The sequence below is a fragment of a genome, unplaced genomic scaffold (genome assembly GCF_019419815.1).
Source record: "Pyrus x bretschneideri cultivar Hongxiangsu unplaced genomic scaffold, Pyrus_bretschneideri_v1 Contig8, whole genome shotgun sequence".
Lineage (NCBI taxonomy): Eukaryota > Viridiplantae > Streptophyta > Magnoliopsida > Rosales > Rosaceae > Pyrus > Pyrus x bretschneideri.
In genome coordinates, this window is record NW_025999820.1 from 6,256,395 (window position 1) to 6,277,294 (window position 20,900).

Consider the following 20,900-nt stretch of genomic DNA (forward strand, 5'->3'; position numbering starts at 1 on the left):
TCTGATTATAAAAATTTTACGATAAAAATCTGTTAGTTGCGAGTGGAAGAATAAGAGAAATGCTTTAGTATATTGATGCTTGGTAGTAGATTGGCGGGTCAAGGCCTTCATGACGTACATGGATGGTGAAGAAACTTGGGGACTGGTTAAGCTGAATTGAAGTACTTAATACGATCACTTATTGATAATCAGAGAAATTGTTGAATAGAAGCATGATTAGAGATACTCCACTACCTGTTTTTTGCTGCCATGTTTGGATGTTTGCCTCTCGTAGGCTGTTTTTGTTTGCCTTTAGCATATTTACCCAGATTAATAGAAAGGGAAATTAATGAAAAAAGTTTAAAAATTTTGAATTTTAATGATAAGGATAAAATAAAGGGTAAAATGAATAATACCATGATTGATTTTTTACTGTAAAAATATGATTTTTGGTTAGAGTGAACAATACCGAAAAGTAAAATGAATAATACCATGATTGATTTTTTACTGTAAAAATATGATTTTTGGCTAAAGTGAAGAGTACCTGTGAATTTTTCGTTAAAACTTCCATGTATATAATCCTGTGTTACAAAAAAAAAAAAAAAAAAAATCATGACCTTTAGGTTGATTAAAAAAAATACACAAGTATCTGAGAATCCCCAAAGCCCAACCGACCATAAGAAAGCAGCTGTCCGATTTTAGTTTCGTTTCCCGCCGATACGCTCGCACCCTTCATCAATCTTTCACTTCACCTTATCGCTCCAATAATTTTCCGTTTGTTTCTCGAGAAAATTCCGATTTCTCTAAATAGAAAAACAACGATTACCCCAATCTCCCACTGTCAGAATACCCAATCACAATGTTCCCGAACACCGCAGCGCGACGGAGACTGGCTTCTGTGCTGCGGCCATGGCTCCAGGAAGAGCCCGAACTGGATCTCAAATTAGGGGTTATCAATTCCCATGCGGTCGCCAGGAACCTCCGGTTCGACACTGGGGCTCTCAACGAGCTCTTCGACGAATCGGCCGAGTTTTCCTTCTCAGAGGTCACTGTCGAACACTTGAGCGTTCGGTTCTCGAACTGGCTCGTCCCTGCCTTCTCAATCGAATTTCATGGCGTCAGTGTGGAGCTAGCAGTTCGGTAAGTCACTGCTTCTGCTTTTTCTGTGTTCAATTTTCCTCTTTTTTTTTATTTTTAATTTCTTTGCATTATTTGGTTTTTGCAAGCTTTATTTTTGGGTTTTCTTTGATAGGGAGGAGCAAAATTTAAAGCGAAAACCGAGGGAGGAATATGCAGAAGATGTGAAGAAGAAGAAGCTTTCGGAGATGGATCCCGAGGTAGGCATTGTTGTTGCTAAATGCTAATGTTGAATTTCAAGTTTTTTGTTTGTTTGATGTTCTCTATTTTAGTTGGGTGAAAAGTACTTGTTTTGTTTACTTGATTGGTGATTCGCAAATGTCAAACCCCGGGAATTTTTGCTTCATTTTCAGGGTAGTGCTTTACATGGTGTTTTTGAAAAGCTTGTGGCCACTTCTACTCCAACAAAAAGTTTTAAAGACACCCTTTGGAATCTCTTACTGAAACACTGTCAGCTTCGAGTGCAAGATATCAATGTACAAGTTAAGGTTCCCATCTTAAATGATTCACTTGTTTCTGTGTTCGACGTAAGAGATATCAATGCAGATCCTCAGTATCTTGATCACAGGTGTCTTCTTCGAGGTCTATTTGGTGCACTCTTTCTACCTTTGAAAGAGAGCTCTTTTGTTATAGCAGGCAGTAGTTTTGAGGTGGGGTTCAAGAGAGAAAATCAGCTCAAAAACGTGTTGTTATTGACTGATTTGTGCACTTGCATTAGATTAAATAATTTTCAGCTCGTGGATGTAAATCTTCAATTTCCAGAATTACGTTGTACATTTTCTCCGGATGACATTTATTGGTATTCAGCATTGGGTAAATTGTCATCCCAAGGATCTCGTTCTGCTAGAAATGGTGTCCAACTATGGAAACTAGCTGCAAGAAATATGGACAACTTGACTTCAGGTTCTAGATGGTCGTTGCAAAAATTAGTTGGTCTTGTTTGTTTATGGCTACGTTATGCTAATGCTTACGAGCAGTTATTGTTAACAATTGGATTTTCTGATGATCACTCATTGAAGAGATCAGCTACTAGAATTTCTCAGGACAAGATGTTTTTGGCTTCTGTAAAGAACCAATGCAAGGTGATTTTTGATATAGAGAAACAGTTGCCGGCTGAAGCCATTGTACAGGCATGGAGAATCGCCCGTCATAGAGCAGCATCAAATGCTCAATCTACCAAAGATAGTTTAAAAAAATCCTCCGTGATTACTCACTTCGACTTCCTTCTCAAGATCCTTCTGGTACTAGCCTGTACCTGGAGAGTTCTGTGCAAGATATTCCACTTTATCATACACTTGTTAACTTTTAGGAAAGTATTGGACAAAGAGCCAGACAATGCAAATTTGGATATTGTTTCTGGAGGTCTGTGTAAAGATTTTTGCTTCATCGTGATCTTTGGAAATGTTCTAATCACTATTTCTCATATAAATGAAGTTCAAATCTCAGTAAATAAACAATTAGAATCACATATTGGAATCTCTTGTTCAGATTTCCTTTCATTTCGTCTTTCAGTTGATTCGCTGTTCTTAAAATATGTAGAAGACATGTGTGAACAGTCTGTACTTGTATCATGTGGGCAGTTGAAGGTTAGATCCTCATCTCTTTCGAAAGCTTCTGTTAGAGAAATCATTTCAAATGTGGAAGAACATTGGAAGGAGAGTAATGATGATTTGAAGAATATTCTGTGGGGTGAGCCAGCACAAACTTTTCCCCTTTCAGAAACTTACGAAACTGCTTATGCTGATCATGCAGAAGGTGCTTGTGCCTCATTTTTGAAAACATTTCTTGGAGACATGTGGTTGAACTGGAAAAGATCCTGCAAAAAATTTGAAAAAAGTGAGATTCAGTACTTTGAAAACCCATTCCTTCTCTGTGAAATTAAAAACTGGACATATCCAGACCTCAAAAACTCAGAGTCTGGGCTTTCGAAGTTGTTTTTGACTATGGGAAAGTTGAATCTAGTTTTGGGATGTCCCTCCATACTATCGGTATCTCTGCTCTTAAAGCAAATACAACATGCTCTATGCTGGACGGAGGACAATGGTCAGTCAGGGGTTCTGCTACATTCTCCAAGAGCTAGTAATGATAGCATTTGCACGCACTATGCTAATAGATTGGAAATGGCATTGGTTAAGATGCTTCCAGAGAAACATGTTCAAATAGGGATATTTGCAGCTGGTCCTCACATCCGTATGTCATTGGGAAAGAGTTTTGGTCGTGGCAGCAAAGACATAAATCATCAAGTGAGTCAGGAGGATTTTCACCTTGCATTTGATGTGCACAGCATAGAGGCTGCAGTATGGCCAACCTCACAATTTGATCTGGCATCATTTGTTGCACCCTCAGGAGCTGATGATGTAGAAACAAAGTGCCTCAGGTTGGAGAAGCCTCTCGGAGTTGATAAATTTAAATCAGATAATGGAAAGTATCAATCTCAGGGGTCAGTTTCTCTTGGTTTTTATTTACACGTTGATGGTTTAGATGCTTACCTGATTGACTCAGCAGGAAAAAAACAAAGTGACATTTTAGTTCTGAAGCCAATGACTGTGTGGATGTCATCCTTAAGGTAGGATTTTCTTGCTGTGTTTCACTCTATATCTGTTCTCCTGGAGGTTTGATAGCTTAATCTCACGTGCTATTTTCTCCAATATTTCAGAGAGGTTAAAACGATGGTTGCCTTACTGAAATTTTCAACTTAGTTTTCATTCGATCTATGTTTTCTAAACCCTTTACCCTTCACAGAGAGTAAATTCCTATGGTTTTCGTGAACTTCATTTAGGCTTAATATGTTGCTCATTGGTTTTTAAGAGTATTCTTGTCACATTCTTTATTAGGATGACTTCTTATTTTCAAGTGCATTGAGAATTTTATTGACTGAGTAAATCTTCATTTGAGTCTGTCCTCTTTCACTATTCTTTTCACGTTTCCAATTTTTTTGGGAAATGAAAATGCTTTTTTTCTTTTCTTCTCCTTGTTCCTTTTCTGAGCATGTGATTCTAAAGATCATAAGAAATGAGATGCAAAACAGAACCTTCTCTTCCCCCCATTTACTCCTACCCTTCAAACCCAGAACAGAATACAAGTGCATTGCATATTGACAAAATTATCTGTCTCGTCCTGATAGTAAGAATTATTTTATTGTGCAGGGAGTATGCTCATTCATTTAGCACAAATTTTGTTGCTCTCTCAGCAGCTTTCTATGGGACAGCTGAAGGATTCACTATTTTGTCATATACAGATGAGATTTATGTTTTCCTTCAGGTGATTGTGTTTGTCTTCTGCCTATCCAAAATCAATAACTTTTGTTTCGTTTTTTAGGCATGATGTTATTGTTTATTAATACTTTTAATAAATCATTATGATACAGTTTACCCCTGTTGGTGATCTTAATGCACTGGCAATTTGATTTGATACCATTTTTGACTGAGAATATTCTCTCTGACAGGTGCTTGCCAATTTATCTTCTGCAATGTCATATTCATTTAGCAGTTTTGCAGCTCTAAGTTACTCGCCTTTTAAGTTTGCAATACAAGAATTTGCTTTTCCTGAATCTGAGAATGTGGAGACAACTGTACATGGAGCTCCCTTCAATTATAGCAGTTTCCTAGTTTCATTTAATGGGTCCTTCAAACTCAAGTCTATCGATATCATTCTTCACAAGTCAAGGATCAGTGGTAATCTGAAGAGTTGTATAGGAACCTCTGATGTTTCAAGTAGCAAAAAGTTAGCTGATCATGACTTGCCTGACTGTGGCATTTGGATATCAATTCACCAAACAACTGCTGATATATCTTCAACAGAAGGAAAAGGGAAAGTTATTTCTTATTTATCAGAAATCCAGTCTATAATTTTTAGATATAAGAATCAAAAAGGAGAAAGTATGGATCATTCTGCACATGGTGATCTACTGCAATCTCTTGATTGCTTATATGAACTCTCACTTTCTAGTTGTGTATTTCATTTATTGCTGCCTCTCTCTCAGAATAACCCATCTTCAGGTAGTGTTAGTAATGCACTTGGTACCTCAACTTCTGTTGGTGAAATAGTGCACGTGGAAAATCTTCCATTCACCACTGATTCTGAAAGCCCAAATAGTCAGAACTGTAGCTTTTTTCAGGAGACAGAATTTGCTTCAAATATTCCACCACCTGATGCAAGTCATTGGTTACTGATAAATGTTACATTGGGTTATATTTATATGGGAAGGTACTCAACAAAGAATGTTATGAACGGAGATCAATTAAACAAGTTTGTGTCTTCAGTTTATGTTGGTGGTGAATTTCAGACAATCTGTTGCGGAATTCAGGTGATAATTTTATTTTCATTTTGTGTGAATTAGAGAGGGATCAATGGTTTTCGTTATACTTTTTGGGTTTAAAAATCTTTAAATACAATTTACTTTTTAACTTTGAAGTAAGTTTCAGTTAAGTGCTTGGATGTCTAATTAAAGCAATCAATTTCTCTAATTTTCCAGTAATGGCAATCAGATAAATAACATTAGAATTGAAATGATGAAGTTTGTTTCCAGTTGTTAATTGAATTATATTGTCATCATTAAAAATGTGAAAGCAACAGCATCAGATTATTGTTGGGGACTCTTTTTTGGGTCCCAACACAGATAAAAGCAATTTTGTTCTTGACGGTCTTTGATAAAAGCAATTGTGCAATTTTCATTTTTTTTTTCACGTCTGCATAGCTAGAGATCTTAGATCTTTGTATTGTAATGGTGATCTTTTCTTTGTGGTGGTTATAGATGGTACATATTTACATGCCTTCCATGCATTCATTTTCTCAATTTAAGTAAGCTTTACATGTAAATGACTCATGATGCTACTGGGCAGGGTGGTTTTCTGTTCCTTGAAATAAAAGCTTTGGCTACCTTCATCAACTGTTTTGCTTCATATCGTCTTTGTTTTGCAAATCTTGTATCTTGTTTACGATCGTCTGATGAACACATTGAAGAAGCTGCAGTTTCTGTGCATATGACCAGACAAAATAATCATTGTATCGACGAATATATGCAAGAGGCTCACTGTACATCTCGACATGCCAAGATCACACAGATGGAAGCTTTCATCTTAAATCTATCTCAGTTTTCTTGTGCTCTTTTGATTGAAGACGAAAATGGTATATGCGCTGTTCACCACTGTGTGTCAGATGCACACTTACTACTTATGTGATTTACAAAATGGTTTTATGTTTGCAGGTGGTTTGCAGGAAATTGTTCTTGAGGTTGATGTCCAGTTTAAGTTTCAATTGGAAAACATGAGAAGAAAACTTATATTTGATCTTTCTCGCTTGTCAATACTTTCTAGGGTCTTTCAAGAAATTGTGGAAAATGAAATCCAAATTTCTCATTTTTCTGTTAATGATGCATGTTCTTCAAGAGATCCTGGTTCAGAGGATGAGTATTCTGTACCTAATTCCCTGCCTGAGGCATTCCGTCTAAGTCATGTCGTGAAGCATGCAGGTGCTCTCATGTCAATTGAGATGCCTTTAAGTGATCCTTTGTGCTTGAATGAGGTTTGGGTTGGAAGTGGATCTATTTCAGGTTTCGATATCACAATATCCCTATCTCAAATACAGGTGAGCAAGTATATACTACTCTGGCTCTTTCTACACGTTTTGAACAACGGGTTCATGCTGCTGTTTCTTTGTCTAGTATTGTTGAACTTGTGATTACCATTAATGTCTTATTTCCAAGTCATGTGCCACTGGGTCTAATCTGCTTTATTTCATTAGGTGCTTTTGTCTATGATTTCATCCTTCTCTGAGGTAACCAAAAAAGAGATGGTCAGTGAATCGGATAGAAGGCACATGTCCAGTGGCGAGGAATTCAAAAACAGTATGGAGACGTTGGTTCCGAACGGTATACATCTTCCCCAAATTTATAAGTCCTCTTGCTTGCAGATTTGAAGGCACTTGATCTAACAAATATTCTGTTCTGTAGGTGCAATAGTGGCAATTCAAGATGTCCATCAGCACATGTATTTTACCGTTGAGGGGGAGGAGAATAAGTACAGTGTGGCGGGTGCAGTTCATTATTCTCTTGTTGGGGAAAGGGCTCTTTTCAGGGTATGATACATTTGGTACTACATGGTTCTAGTGGCTAGACCAAAGATTCAAGATGAATACTAGTGTTCCAAATATAAGGAAAAGGGTATTTAAATAAATAGTTCTAAGTAGCTTTCTGCGTAGTGATATCATTTTGCAGCTGTTTGTTACTAAAATATTTCGTTTTAAATACTGATATCAAATCACACAAATATTTCGTTGTTCCCGTAAAATAGCACTTTGAGGGGCTAACTTGATATCAAATCACATTTTCGGTTGTTCTCTTAAAATGGTACTTTGAGGAGATAACCAGATAATTTATGTGCATTGACTATCAGAATGGATGTTCTGCTGCATGGCTATTTGGCCTTTATTTGATTTGAATATTTTGGTTCTTTGTTTGAGTTATGTTGTCAAGATACTCTAATATATACTTTCAGAGGTTGAGGTAGCCATTGTGTTATGTTGGAACGAACAAGCCATGTGAATATGAACAACAGAAAATGTATAAGCATGATAAAGCCATTAAGCTATTGTGTTATGTTTCAGTAATTATGACTTTATTTCGTTTTGTACTCGGTCTGTATGACTCTTTGGTTGTATTAATTGATTTCTCTTCTTACCTTCATTGTGTGCCGTCTCTACGGAAACTCATGTAGGTCAAGTATCAAAATCAAGGGAGATGGAAGTCATCAGTTTCATGGTTCTCCTTGATATCATTGTACGCTAAGAATGGCACAGGGGAGCCTTTGCGCTTGAATTACCGTCCAGGATCTTGTTTTGTTGACTTATCTAGCGCTAATGATAATAGGTGGGCACTTTGGAGAGCACTTTCTTGTGAGCCTGAAAATACTGACGGTGACATTGACTGGGAGCCCAACAATCAATTGGTTCAAAAGACATTTTACCTCTTGAACAAGAAGAATGACTCTGCTGTTGCTTTCGTAGATGGGATTCCAGAGTTTGTTCCCAAGCCTGGAAATCCATTCAAGTTGAAAGTGTTCCATAATGTTTCTGTAGCTCGTGATGTAAAGATGGATAGTTACCTTGGGGAGGCATCTGTAACTGGTCTGCAACATGATGCACTCAGGGATGATGGAAAAACTTCTGTGAGAAGTGGAAAGCTTCCTTGCATTGATATTACCTTTGACAATATTTCTTTGACCGTTTTCCATGAACTTGTAGATACAAAAAACATGTTTCCTCTCCTTCGTGGTTGCATTGACAGAACCAAACTTACTGTCCAAATTCTCCCTTCTAAAACGAGGGTGATAAGCACGTCAACTGCACTTCTAGATTACTTTGATGCACAAAAAAACTTATGGTGAGTTTTTATTCTGAATAAAGTTGAACAGATTCTATTAATTTCTAATGGTTGCTTTTACTCTGTAATACATTTTCCTTTGGTTATGTTTCGATACATGTCTCTATTCTTATGTAAATGCAGGAGAGAGATTCTCCACCCAGTTGAAATATGCATCTTCTATCGTTCTAGCTTCCAGCTTCAGGGATCTGAAGCTGTTTCGCGAGTACCTGTTCATATTCACTGCAGAACTAAAGAGGTTAGGTTCTAGTTTCTTGAATGATCTTGTGATCTTATCATTTAAGGACCGATCAAATATGATTAAAACCAGAGGAGAAGAAGAAAGCACTCTTTTTCTCATATATATCCTCTATCTTAACGAAGTTTTGTTATTTCCTATTCACAGTTGAATGTATCCCTATCCGAGCTTTCAATGGACATACTTCTCTTTGTAATCGGGAAATTACATTTAGCTGGTCCTTATTCAGTGAAAAGTACTAAAATTTGGGCCAATTGCTGCAAGGTTTGCTACCCTGTTATGTAATCAATCTATGAAGCATCAAATATTGTACTTTCATGGAAAATAGTGTATGTAGCAAATATTCTCTTGACGTCAATATGTTTCCCAGGGATTTTGATAGCACAACCTTAATTAACCATGAATCTTTGCATGCATATGCAACCATGCATAACCTGGTTTCTATGCCTATCATCTGTCTTGTGAGAGTGAAATTCTAGTTTATCAATATGTTAAGGTAGCCTGTATATTCATTTGTCTAATATTTTTACTACATTCCATGAATTTCCACCGGCCTTTATAGCTGTACCACCAGTGAGTTCCAGTGGACCCCAATGGATACTCTTCTGGTGAATTGCTATTAAAGCTCTTCTGCTTTTGTGGATAATCGATCAACCTTATTGTTCATGAGTTTATATAAAATTCTAATTACTAGTGATAAGAAATAGGGTGGGTCTGAAATGAATTTAAATATTGATATTGTATTCTCCTACTTAGTATGTATAATTTTAGATGTCTAGATAAATCTGTGTTTTACAATTATTTCTCCGAAACTACAGACTTCATAAGTTCATGCAACCTTTGGGGGGCACCTTTTGAAAACTTATTAATGGAATATGTGCTGCTATTGGTGCCTGGTGCCACATCTAGCTGGTCCTATATATGTATTTTTGGTTTACATTTTATAGTAGAATGTGTAAGGAGCTATTGCACTAAACTATTGTTGTCTCCACAATACAATATCTTGTTAAGGTTGCAATATTGGTGGACTTTTTCTCTTCATTATTTCCACCCACCCCCCCACAAATTTGTGGCTTTTATAACAAATTCTCTACAATGACAGGTGGTGAACCAGTCAGGATTGAACCTTCTATGTCACTTCTTTGACAAGCAAAGTGTAACAGTTTCCAAAAGGCAGTCTGCGTCCATTATTTTAAGGTAGCTTATTGTAATACTGAATTTTACAAATCCACATTGTCAAGACAGGGTCAGATGAAATATCTTAACGTAACTTTCCATTTTTTGTAATAAAAGTGTACCATGTTTTGAGCTCTACAGGTTATGATGGTTTATGTGAAACTTGGCAGTTATGTTCATTAATGTTGCTTTAGCATTATTAAGGCATGTGAAACTGAACGTGTGAAGTTTGCTTTCAGTATGCTAGACATCAATGTTAAGTTTGCCCTGATGTCTTGAATGAAGGCAAATTCAAGTAATAGGCATGCATGCTAAGTAGGTTATCATATGAGCTTGATTACCTTTTAATTAGCATTAAGAAACCGTGTAATTTGGAATTGATTTGAATTGACTCAATAAATCATTTATTTGACTAGGATATTTCATGGTTTAAGAAATTTTGAAGTTTTTTGTTCCGCATTTTCAGAGTAACAGGTTCATTTATCAAAACTTCTATCTCTTGTTGGTAAGTCTTAAAGTTAGCATTGTAGGATCTTTATATGCATTCTCTCTCTTGGTTGGTGGGGAAGGGTTTTATGTGTTTTGGGTTGACGTTATTGAACTGGTTTTCATGCTTTCTCATGCATTTGCTTGAATTTTCTTCTATTTTTATTAATCAAGTTTGCTTTTCTTATCAAAAAGGAAAATGACTGATCTTAATTATTGCTTAACCAGAAGGTGCTCTGATTTGGAAAACAAACCTTCAGAAATTGCGTCAGTTGCATCAATCCAACTCACTGATCCTAATAGATCTTTTATGACTAAATCAATTGAGGTCTCTCTTTTAGATGCTCGAGTACTTGCTTCGAGAACACGCATAACATCACTTCAGGGTATGCTCTATTTTCTCTATAAGTATTGTGACTTTTCCCCTGTTCTTTGAATATAAAGAGCTTTGATTATTATAATCAGCCTATGGTCACAACCTCATTCTCTCTGTTATCTTAGTAAAAGGAATAAAAAAAATTCTCTTTTTCCTTTCACTTGTCCAAATGGTTATAGAGTTGGATCTTAAAGTCAAATGAATTGTAAAGGTGGATTTATTCATAGTGGATTGAGGGTGAAGTGAAGTATGCTTCCAAAGTGATCGAAATGTAGGAATGTGAATTTTAAAACAAACAGTTATTTGTCAATGTCAAACATGTAGTTGACAAAAAAAAATGTCATACATGTAGGATATTGATATGCACTCTTGTGCATGCTTTTATTTGACCTGTATGCATTGTAGACAGAAATTAGTATGGCTAAGTTTTTAATAGCCAATTCAGCCGAGAAGTACTTTAATAGCTGATTCAGCCGAGAAGTTAGCCAAGGTAAAACTAACCGAACGAGTTAGGAGCCTAATTGACCTCCTTTTAATTCTGTTCCAACTAACTAATTTTTTAATGTTACTTTGCTAGTTTCTTTGTTAAATTCAATTAAGTGTTGAAAAAGATAGAAACAGTTCAATTGAACTGAATAACAAATTATTCAGTTTTAAAGGTCGTCAAGTTTGGATTAATATTTCCTTTTTTATTTTTTGTTCTTCGACAGATTCAAGAACTTACCCTGGGCCATTTGTTGTTGTTGATGTTTCAAGGAAGTCCGAGGTATTAATATCCATTGCTCTGCTCTGTATATACATAATAGAGATGCTCCACTATTCAGATTACTTTCATTGTTATTAATTTTCTGTTTGTTTGTAGGATGGGTTGTCAATTGTTATTTCTCCTCTGACAAGAATACATAATGAAACCGGACTGCCTGTAAAGCTACGATTTCGACGAGCTCAGCAGAAGGAAGATGAGTTTGCTTCTGAGGTGCTAAATGTGGGTGATACAGTTGATGACTCCATGGCCATGTTTGGTGCTATAAATCTGTCTGGTGGAGAAAAAAAGGCACTGATGTCTTTAGCTGTTGGTATGCGTTCTCAACACCATTTTTTTCAATTAAATCATAATCTCAATTTCTATTGACTTCAGTCCATGCGTAATATATCTCTTAACGTGATCAATCAGTTCGGACAACTTATTATTTGTGCATCACTTTAAAGTCATAGGTAGTGTTTTTTGACTGTATGCATCTGTGTTGATTTTCATCTCATCTATGGGCATTTGCACAATTCTGTCTACTGTATATATCCTGTAAAGCCTCCCACTAAACTCAGGAAAGTAAAGGATAACCCTGGTAATCGGAATGTGAATTTATCTGGAAACTTAGGCTTCTGCGAGGCTGATCACAGTGTTGTTCTATTATTGCTGTCAATAGCTGTAGAGACGTGTCAAGCCTGATGCCAAGAGAGAGATTTAGTCTGTTTCTGGTTGTTAAAAGTATATATAGACGTGTTCACCTACCAAGGGCATAACAATGTTGTCTTGCTTATAAAGAAAAATTAGGACATGCTATCCTTTGTTTCATTTTTTTCATTATCCTGTTTGCTGTTTGCTGTTTGCTTATCTTCTGAAACCTTAATGGTGACTGTTATGCAGGTGACTTCTTGTTGTCTTTTAGACCTGAAATTTCAGATGGGTTAATGAATTCCAAGAATCCACTCATAGTGGAATGGTCAGATGATCTTAAAGGTGGAAAGGCAGTCCGTCTCTCTGGAATTTTTGATAGATTAAGTTACAGAGTGCGGAATGCTTTGTTTACCGAATCGGTGAAATGTTCCTTCAGCACTGCATATTGTATCCTTAAATCTGACGGGTCCAGTATTTCCAACATGCATTTTCTAGTTCAGAGTATTGGGAGAAGTGTTCCTGTTGTAGAACCTAATAGGTCTACGGATGGTCTTGAAAATAGCAAATTACCAGTTGCACTGCAAGAGCAAAAGGATATTTATCTTCTTCCTACTGTACGTGTATCCAATTTGTTGCACACTGAGATACATGTTTTCTTAAGTGAATCAGGTAAGCAAAAGGAATCTGCTGGTATCATCATCTGTTTATTTTATTTTATTTGACAGTTTCTAAGTCAAATTGTTTGTCCCATTGCAGATCGATGTTCCACTACTGGGTCTGACAACAACAGAAATCAATCAACTGTGTCATGTGGTTCGACGGTTGACTTTTATGCGAATCCATCCATAATTTACTTTACTGTTACTTTGACTGCTTATAATACAAGCTGCAAACCAGTGAACAGCAGTGATTGGGTAAAAAAGTTACTGAAGCAGAAGAGTGATGTCCCTTGTTTGGACATTGATCTGGAATTTGGTGGGGGAAAACATTTTGCTTCCTTAAGATTGTCTCGAGGGAACAGGGGCACGCTAGAGGTTAGTTCTGCTATGGCTTCCAGTTTCTACCATATTCTTCATGTATATCTAGACAAAAGATGCCTAAAGCACATTTTGGATTTTTTTCGAGTTCTGCATGCTGAACGAGTTCTGCCAAAACATGGCTAATTATTTTAGTTCTATATCTTGTTGGATTTAGTCTCTTTATCCATTTGCAGGCTGCTATTTTCACGTCATATTCCCTGAGAAATGATACAGAGTTTACCCTTTATTTCTTTGCCCCTAATAAGAAGCCTCTTTCTAGGTATTCCTTCTGTCCATTAATATTGAAAAGTATTAAGCACTGCGCCTACTGCCATATCTTGCCTAATTGATAGCCATAAACTATGTACAGGGATGAAGTTGAGAACTATGGTTCTAGCATTCCTCCAGAGGTGGGATTATATTTGCCTCCAAAGTCAATTGGATCGTGGTTTTTACGGTGAGAAAAATTATTTCATAGGAATTTTTCTTTAGTTGCATGATTTTTACAGGTCTTCCTGTTATTGCCTTACGGGCATCATATGTACCCTCTGTTTCCAGACCCAACAAAGTGTCTCTCAAATTTCTGAAAGATAATGCATCAGAGACACTGATCGACTTGGATGCTTTATCGGGCCTTGCGGAAGTAAGCTTGGAAGTGGAGGACGGATCTGGAGTCAAATATATTACAAAGCTTGGGGTTTCCACGGGACCACCTTTGAGTAAAGTGGTCGTTCCATCACAAATAGTAACGATGGTCCCAAGACATGTTGTAGTTAATGAATCAGAAGAAAGTATCCAAGTTCGTCAATGTTATTTACAGGTTTGCTCTCAATGTTATATTTTGGAGGTTCCTTTTCGTTTATTTTAACACATCTTTATTTATTGATTTGTTTTTTATTCATGCATTTTAGTGTTTATTTTTTCATTGTGTTCTGACGTTCTTCATTTCTAATTGGAAAAGGATGACTCAGTAGGCATGATCCTCATAAGCAGTAAGCAGAGGGCAGCTCTCCAGCTTCGGGATGGATTCAAGAAGAGAGAGTTCGGTTTATTTGAGCATATTATGAAGAAGCACAGAAAAGTTAATGAAGATTCACTAATATATCTCCAGTTTCGGTTGCATGAGTCTGAATTAGGTTGGTCAGGGCCAATATGCATTGCTTCTCTGGGAAGATTTTTCCTCAAATTCAAAAAGCCTTGTATGGACCAAGTGACAGCAGTAGAAAGCAATGTAACAGAATTTGCTGCTGTTCATGTTGTGGAAGAAGGTTCTTCTCTTGTGTTACGCTTCCATAAACCTCCAAACGTCAGTCTACCATATCGAATAGAGAATCGCTTGTGTGATGTATCTGTAACTTACTACCAGAAGGTTCTGCTGTGCTACTTTTCTTTATTTCTCAACTGCTGATTTTTTTAGATACGGATTGTGACCATGACTTGTGTGCTAATTTGCACTTTCTGTTACTTGACTTTTTCCAGGATTCATTGGAGCCTGAGATTCTTGGATCTGAAAGTGGTACCGATTATGTCTGGGATGATTCGACTCTCCCTCATAAGTTGGTTGTCAGAATCAATGGTAGCCCCTGATCTCTTATTTTGCTGTATAAGTACTTCAAAGTAAATTCCTTAGATTAAAGTAATAATTTTATTCTCAAAAAAAAAAAAAAAAAATAATAATAACTTTGATTGGTAGTTTATGTCAACATGGAGATGATAAACTTGCAACTTACTTATTAGCACATCTTTGTTACATTAAAGAGTCCAAAGACCAATCTTCTCATTCATTTCAAGATCACATATGTTTCTTATATGCTTTGGGTGCTGAATTATGGCATGGAAGTAAGGTTTTTAATAAATCAACACCCATGTGCAAAGAGTGCGCAATACTGAAAGTACCATTGTAGGGTATCCATAAGATATGATGATTTTTCGTCACTGTCAAGGTTATTGGTAGTTGAATGAGTGGCTTAATGGGCTACTGATTCTTCTTGTAGATAGTCTTCTGCTACGTGAAATTAACTTGGATAAGGTGAGGGCATGGAAGCCTTTCTACAAACCAAGGCAACAGAGTGGGTTGGCATCTCATTTACCATTGGGCAAGAGATCAGGAGAACAGGGAATTGATTTTGGTGAGTTAAATGCCAGGGAGATGATGAAGGTGGGGTATGAAGTATATGCAGACGGTCCAACTAGAGTTTTAAGATTTTGTGAGATTTCCAGGAGCCACAAGGGCGATAAATCATTTCATTCATGTCAGAAAATTCAACTAAGAGTTCCTCAATTTACAATCCACCTACTTGAACAGGAAAAAAAGGTAAGTGAAAGAGTTATCTTGAACACTTAGGTCACCATACTGTTATTCTGCTTTGTTTTTTGATATTTTATGCAAGCTCCTGCCCAGATCCTTTTATTTTGTCTGCATTTGCACTAAGTTTGGAGAGTTACTAATTGTCTTTATCACAAGATATTAGATCTCAGGGGTAGGATTCCTGAAGGTTATATTTTTTATTTGTTGCAGTTGTGTTATAATGAAAATCTGTATTTTGTAATGGGATTCAGACCTCCGTTGTTGTTTGTCGTTCATGGTTGGGCTCAACCATTCAACATATAATTTTAATATATTTAAATTTCTATTTCACTTGAAACATAAACTTCTGTTGCTGACTTTGTGCTTCAGTTCTTAGTTCTTGTACTTGAACCCATTAACCATTGAAAAATTTAAACCTCACTTACACCTGGCGGAAAAAAAATTGAATGCCTTGATATTGACTTCTAGTGCATGTATGCGTATGGAGGGTAGGATGCAGTAGGTGTGATTTTGTTATTTTTATTTTACTTGACAATGTTCAAGTTGCTTTTATTATGCTTTTATTATTAAGAATTTACTTCAATCACGAGCTTTTCATATGAATGACAGTGAATAGCCATTGTTGATGAAAATTGTTTTTATTTTATTTGACAATTTTCTAGTTGCCTATGGTCTTGCCGTTTGAGTTTACATCATTGTTTTACGGAGAGAGTATTTATTAATGCTGGCATGGTGTCAGATTTCTATACAATGTTATTCTACTGAATACTTTATTTGGTTATTTGATTCTGAAGGATGGAGATGAAACGGGACCTTCAGCTTATACACCAATCATAGCTGCAAGAATTGGGAATGTTAACTTTGATTCTCTCTTTACTTATGAGCAAAAGTTCTGCCAGATCTGTGTACAGGTATTATTATTATATATATGCTTGTTGCCTTACTGAGAGTCAGTGAACTTTACATGTCAGTTGTCTTCTGTTCTTTTCTTGTCGAGGAGGGTCTTAGTACAATGCTTGTTCATTTTATTTTAAATAACCTTTTGGTGCATTCTTGAATTTGATGCAGTCACTTAATCTGGAGCACAAGTGGGTGGGAGCTCCTTTTGCGGCAATGCTTCGTAGACATGAGTTAGACTACAATGATTCAAATGACTGTGTACTCAAAATTGTTGTTGTCTTCCTTTCAACTAGCTCCAATGTCGTACAAGTTAAATACTCATCTATTGCTCTGCAGGTAAATCACCACTTAGACCTAATACTTTATGTTAATACGTTTTTCTCCCCTTCTTGTGCCTTTGTATATGTACTTTTCTTTCTTTCCTTTTGTGCTGTTTGCTTATATAAATGTTAGCTTGTGGCCTATAGATTTCATAGTATTGTGTCCACTACTGCATAGGCTGTTGCAGCTTTGAATTTATGACTTGGTCTTGTCTTCCACAGCCAATGGATTTAAATCTTGACGAGGAGACATTGATGAAACTCGTACCATTTTGGAGAACATCTCTTAATGATTCGAAGAGTGGGCAATATTATTTTGACCATCTTGAGATCCACCCAATAAAGGTTAGATGCTTTTCATTATATTTCCCTATAAATTGTCTTAATTATACTTATAATTGGTCATCCCGAGTTACTGCACTCTCTGGGAACTGAGTTTGTATGCCCTTTTTAGATTTATGCCAACTTTCTTCCTGGGGACTCGTATTCAAGTTATAGCTCAGCCGAAGAGACTCTGAGGTCCTTACTGCACAGTGTAGTAAAGGTGACACAAGATGGACTCCTTCTTTTGTTGGACCTTCAATGCTTAGTTCACTTTTTTTTTTTTTTTTTTTTTTTTTTTAATTTTTTTTTTATACAGAATTTCACCATTTATTACCTTATTCTTGTAATTCATTAGGTCCCTGCAATAAAGAATAAGGTTGTAGAGCTCAACGGCATTATGATCACTCATGCTTTGATAACGATGCGTGAATTAGTTATCAAATGTGCACAACATTATTCATGGTAAACTTGTCATATAGACTGTCTTATTTGTGATTCTTGTATGTTCATTTCTGAGCGCTTATTTGATTATCTAGGTATGGCATGAGGGCTGTCTATATTGCAAAAGGAAGTCCATTGCTTCCACCAGATTTTGTGTCGATTTTTGATGATCTGGCGTCATCCTCTCTTGATGTGTTTTTTGATCCTTCTCGTGGGTTAAAGAATCTCCCAGGTTTGACGTTAGGTATGCTTTTCACACTTTCTTTTTTTCATTCTTCCTCTTTTCCTTCTGTTTAACTTTTCCTCATTTCATTGATAATATTTTTTTTTAACAAAAAACTAAAATTTTTTACAAGCAAAATCAATGAAAAACTGTGGACAAGTACTCCTAAAAAATATACAAACCATAACAATAACCCAGCTTAGTAATTCCAAGTCGTTACCATCTTTTTTTCTTTTCTTTTCCCGTCTGTGTTATCTTGTAATTCCATATTCATATGGTCAGATCTTTCAGATAACGATGTATGGTCCTGACTGTGAAGTGTCATTCTGTTTTATCTCTGACTTGAAATATGTTTTTTGCTTCTTTGGCTGTATGTGTCAGGCACGTTCAAATTAATCAGTAAATGTATTGATGGTAAAGGGTTCTCAGGGACAAAACGCTATTTTGGTGATCTAGAAAAATCTGTAAGTGATATTTACTTTTTGTTAAAAATATGTTTGTGAGTTTCGGGACATATCCAACCCATAACTATCAATTTTGTGGTGGCTTTGCAGTTGAGAACAGCTGGGACAAATGTACTCTTTGCTGCAGTCACAGAGATATCAGACTCTGTTTTGAAAGGTGCAGAAGCAAGTGGTTTCAACGGAGTGGTAGGATTATTCTTATTACATTACTAGCTGCATATGTACTGTTGGAACCTTTTACATTTTGACTGTCATGTATTTCAAGGTGACTGGCTTTCACCAAGGAATACTGAAATTGGCTATGGAGCCATCACTACTGGGGACTGCGTTGATGGAAGGTGGCCCAGATAGAAAGATTAAGCTTGACCGGAGTCCTGCGGCTGATGAGGTAATATGCTTTTCATGCTCTTCTGGTAAGACCGTAAGAGTTCTAACAGTATATTTGGGGCACCTTCGTATTTCATTGCGTGGCAAGCTTTCAGGCTGCATAGCTTCTGTGTTTTAGGGCACAAATGTTATGACTTGAGCTCACTAACGGACACCTGGGTGGCAATGCCTATGGCTTAAGTACCTAGTTTGTCATTAAAAATGAGGTTAAGACACAAACCCAATTTCAATAGAGAGAAGTAGAACAAGTTCAGTTGATTACAATAGAATCACTTTATCAAAAATGGTAATGATTGATTGCTATTACTTAATGTAAATTGTAATTTGATGACAGCCTTGCCATATTCCTTCCCTTGCCTTTGTTTCCGCCTCTTAACAGTGTGGTCTGAAATTAGTAACTTAGTGAAATTGCACAAGACTATGACAAAATATACCACGAACCATTCTTAGAATGAAACATTGAGGCACGTCTTTATGGACTGAATGCCCATGTTGTGGTGTCTTTATTTGTTTGGTCCTTCGAAGATTGCTCACCTATTGATTTTTTTTGGATTACTGCAGTTATATATTGAAGGATACTTACAAGCCATGTTGGACACTGTGTATCGACAGGAGTATCTGAGAGTCAGGGTCATTGACAATCAGGTAGTCTTAAAAGAAATTAGAAAGTTTGTCATAGATAAGACTCATTTTGTTTATGTTTTCATTCTTGATTGGAACTTATCGCTCTGGATAGTGACTGAGTTCATACATTGTATGGAAGAGTTGCATGGAATCTTCATCTGGTAATGATGTCAGTCTGTACGCTTGAAGTCTAACAACAGAAAGCATGTCTAATGGGAAATCTTACATGAATTTTCTTAAATTTAGGTGATGTTTCATTGCCAGAAAATGTCAGCCTGTACGCTTGAAGTCTAACAACAGAAAGCATGTCTAATGGGAAACCTTACGAGAATTTTCTTAAATTTAGGCGATGTTTCATTGCCAGAAAATGTTCTGATTGAGATTCTAATAGTTTTTTTGTGTGTGTGTGTCTGTGTGTGTGTGTGTTTAGGTTTACCTCAAAAACCTACCCCCAAACAGTTCCCTCATAGAGGAGATTATGGATCGGGTGAAGGGGTTTCTTGTGAGCAAGGCATTGCTAAAAGGAGATCCTTCAGCAGCATCTCGCCCGCTGAGTCGTCTTCGAGGTGAAAATGTAAGTGGATCCCCTTCCTTCACAACCTTTATTTCTTTGTTATGATTTTTGTAGTTAGTCAGAAAATAAGTGCTTTTGATATTAAACGTCCTAACATTGTACTCACACCTTACCCATGTTGTCTTGTCTAACACAAATGGCTCATGATCCTTCTAATTTTTTGACTTTTTATCGTTGCACGTGCATAAACTTGAACTTGATAAGTTGCATATCTCATTATCCGGGGATGTAACAGAAGATGTTCCGAGTCTGTAAATTGCATTATTATTTCTTCCCGCTTCGAGTTTTTTAGTCCATGGAAGAACATGTGGATATCCCGATATGAACTAAAACCGGTTTTGCTCATTTCTGTTCCGCATTAGTTTTTCGTTGGCTGTCAATAGTTTTTGGAAGATAAATATCATGCAGTAACTTCACTTTCTTCATTTCACCCATCAACCATTACAAGTAACTAAAAGAGAAACTTTACAACAGGAATGGAGGCTCGGACCAACAGTGCTTACGTTGTGCGAGCACCTCTTCGTAAGCTTCGCCATCCGGTTGCTGAGGAAGCAAGCAAACAAGTTCATCTCCAACATCAAGTGGAAATCCGAAGACAACAATCCTAGTGCAGTTGTCCCAGCAAGCCAACCACCCAAGTTTGTTGCCGGCCTCAAATGGGGCGTCGGCAAGTTTGTTCTGTCAGGGATTGTAGCATATGTAGACGGTCGGTTGTGTCGCTGTATCCCTAACCCTGTGGCTCGCCGCATTGTCAGCGGCTTTCTGTTGACTTTCCTTGACAACATAACAATAACAATCCATGAAATATCCACGTGGGTTTAAATATAGTTTTTTTTTACCGCATGGACCATTTATTCGATCAGGTCTTTGTTTTCTTTACACATAGTTACTATTTTTTTTAAGTATAATCTAAATTAAAGTTGGTCAGAGTGAAACGGCCCGCGGATTATAATCCAAAACAACATTAAAGTTGGTTAGAGTGTAATGGCCCTCGGATTATAATCCGAAACAACCGAAGTTGCCCATTGTTTTGTTTCCTTGGGTCGCTTTCGTGTTGCGCGCCATCGGAGGGACATCTTTGAGGAAGCTCCAAATCAACGTGCAGATATTTGTTTTGAGAGTGGATGAGATAGAAAATTAAAAAGAAATG

At 36.8% G+C, this 20,900-nt stretch overlaps 1 protein-coding gene across 3 annotated transcripts; it reads left to right on the forward strand.

Annotated features, from left to right (window-relative positions):
• Positions 1-589: 589 nt before the first annotated feature.
• On the forward strand, positions 590-20,593 carry LOC103955926. 3 transcript variants are annotated; one of them, XM_048575563.1, is made up of 36 exons: positions 590-1,119; positions 1,232-1,316; positions 1,470-3,682; positions 4,263-4,377; positions 4,562-5,422; positions 5,958-6,243; positions 6,323-6,702; positions 6,859-6,985; positions 7,067-7,191; positions 7,830-8,494; positions 8,618-8,732; positions 8,880-8,996; positions 9,835-9,929; positions 10,623-10,780; positions 11,481-11,536; positions 11,633-11,846; positions 12,416-12,835; positions 12,923-13,200; positions 13,380-13,465; positions 13,556-13,642; positions 13,744-14,005; positions 14,147-14,554; positions 14,665-14,761; positions 15,180-15,499; positions 16,288-16,404; positions 16,562-16,729; positions 16,936-17,058; positions 17,168-17,257; positions 17,393-17,499; positions 17,574-17,722; positions 18,083-18,165; positions 18,256-18,351; positions 18,431-18,553; positions 19,114-19,197; positions 19,423-19,479; positions 19,607-19,736. In XM_048575563.1, the coding sequence occupies exons 1-35, from the start codon at positions 839-841 to the stop codon at positions 19,468-19,470; spliced, it is 9,039 nt and encodes a 3,012-aa protein (XP_048431520.1). In that variant the 5' UTR covers positions 590-838; the 3' UTR covers positions 19,471-19,479; positions 19,607-19,736. The 3 variants fall into 3 exon arrangements, with proteins under 3 accessions (XP_048431520.1, XP_048431518.1, XP_048431519.1); XM_048575561.1 differs by lacking the exon at positions 19,423-19,479 and adding an exon at positions 20,225-20,593 and having other exon boundaries at positions 593-1,119; positions 19,607-19,750; XM_048575562.1 differs by lacking the exon at positions 19,423-19,479 and adding an exon at positions 20,225-20,593 and having other exon boundaries at positions 593-1,119; positions 10,626-10,780; positions 19,607-19,750.
• Positions 20,594-20,900: the final 307 nt, after the last annotated feature.

Coding starts and splice junctions, on each gene's coding strand:
- LOC103955926 (XM_048575561.1), top strand. CDS start 839: ATGTTCCCGAACACCGCAGCGCGACGGAGACTGGCTTCTGTGCTGCGG. Junction 8,997..9,834: donor TTTGGGCCAATTGCTGCAAG/GTTTGCTACCCT, acceptor CTACAATGACAG/GTGGTGAACCAGTCAGGATT. Junction 17,258..17,392: donor TACTGCACAGTGTAGTAAAG/GTGACACAAGAT, acceptor GTAATTCATTAG/GTCCCTGCAATAAAGAATAA.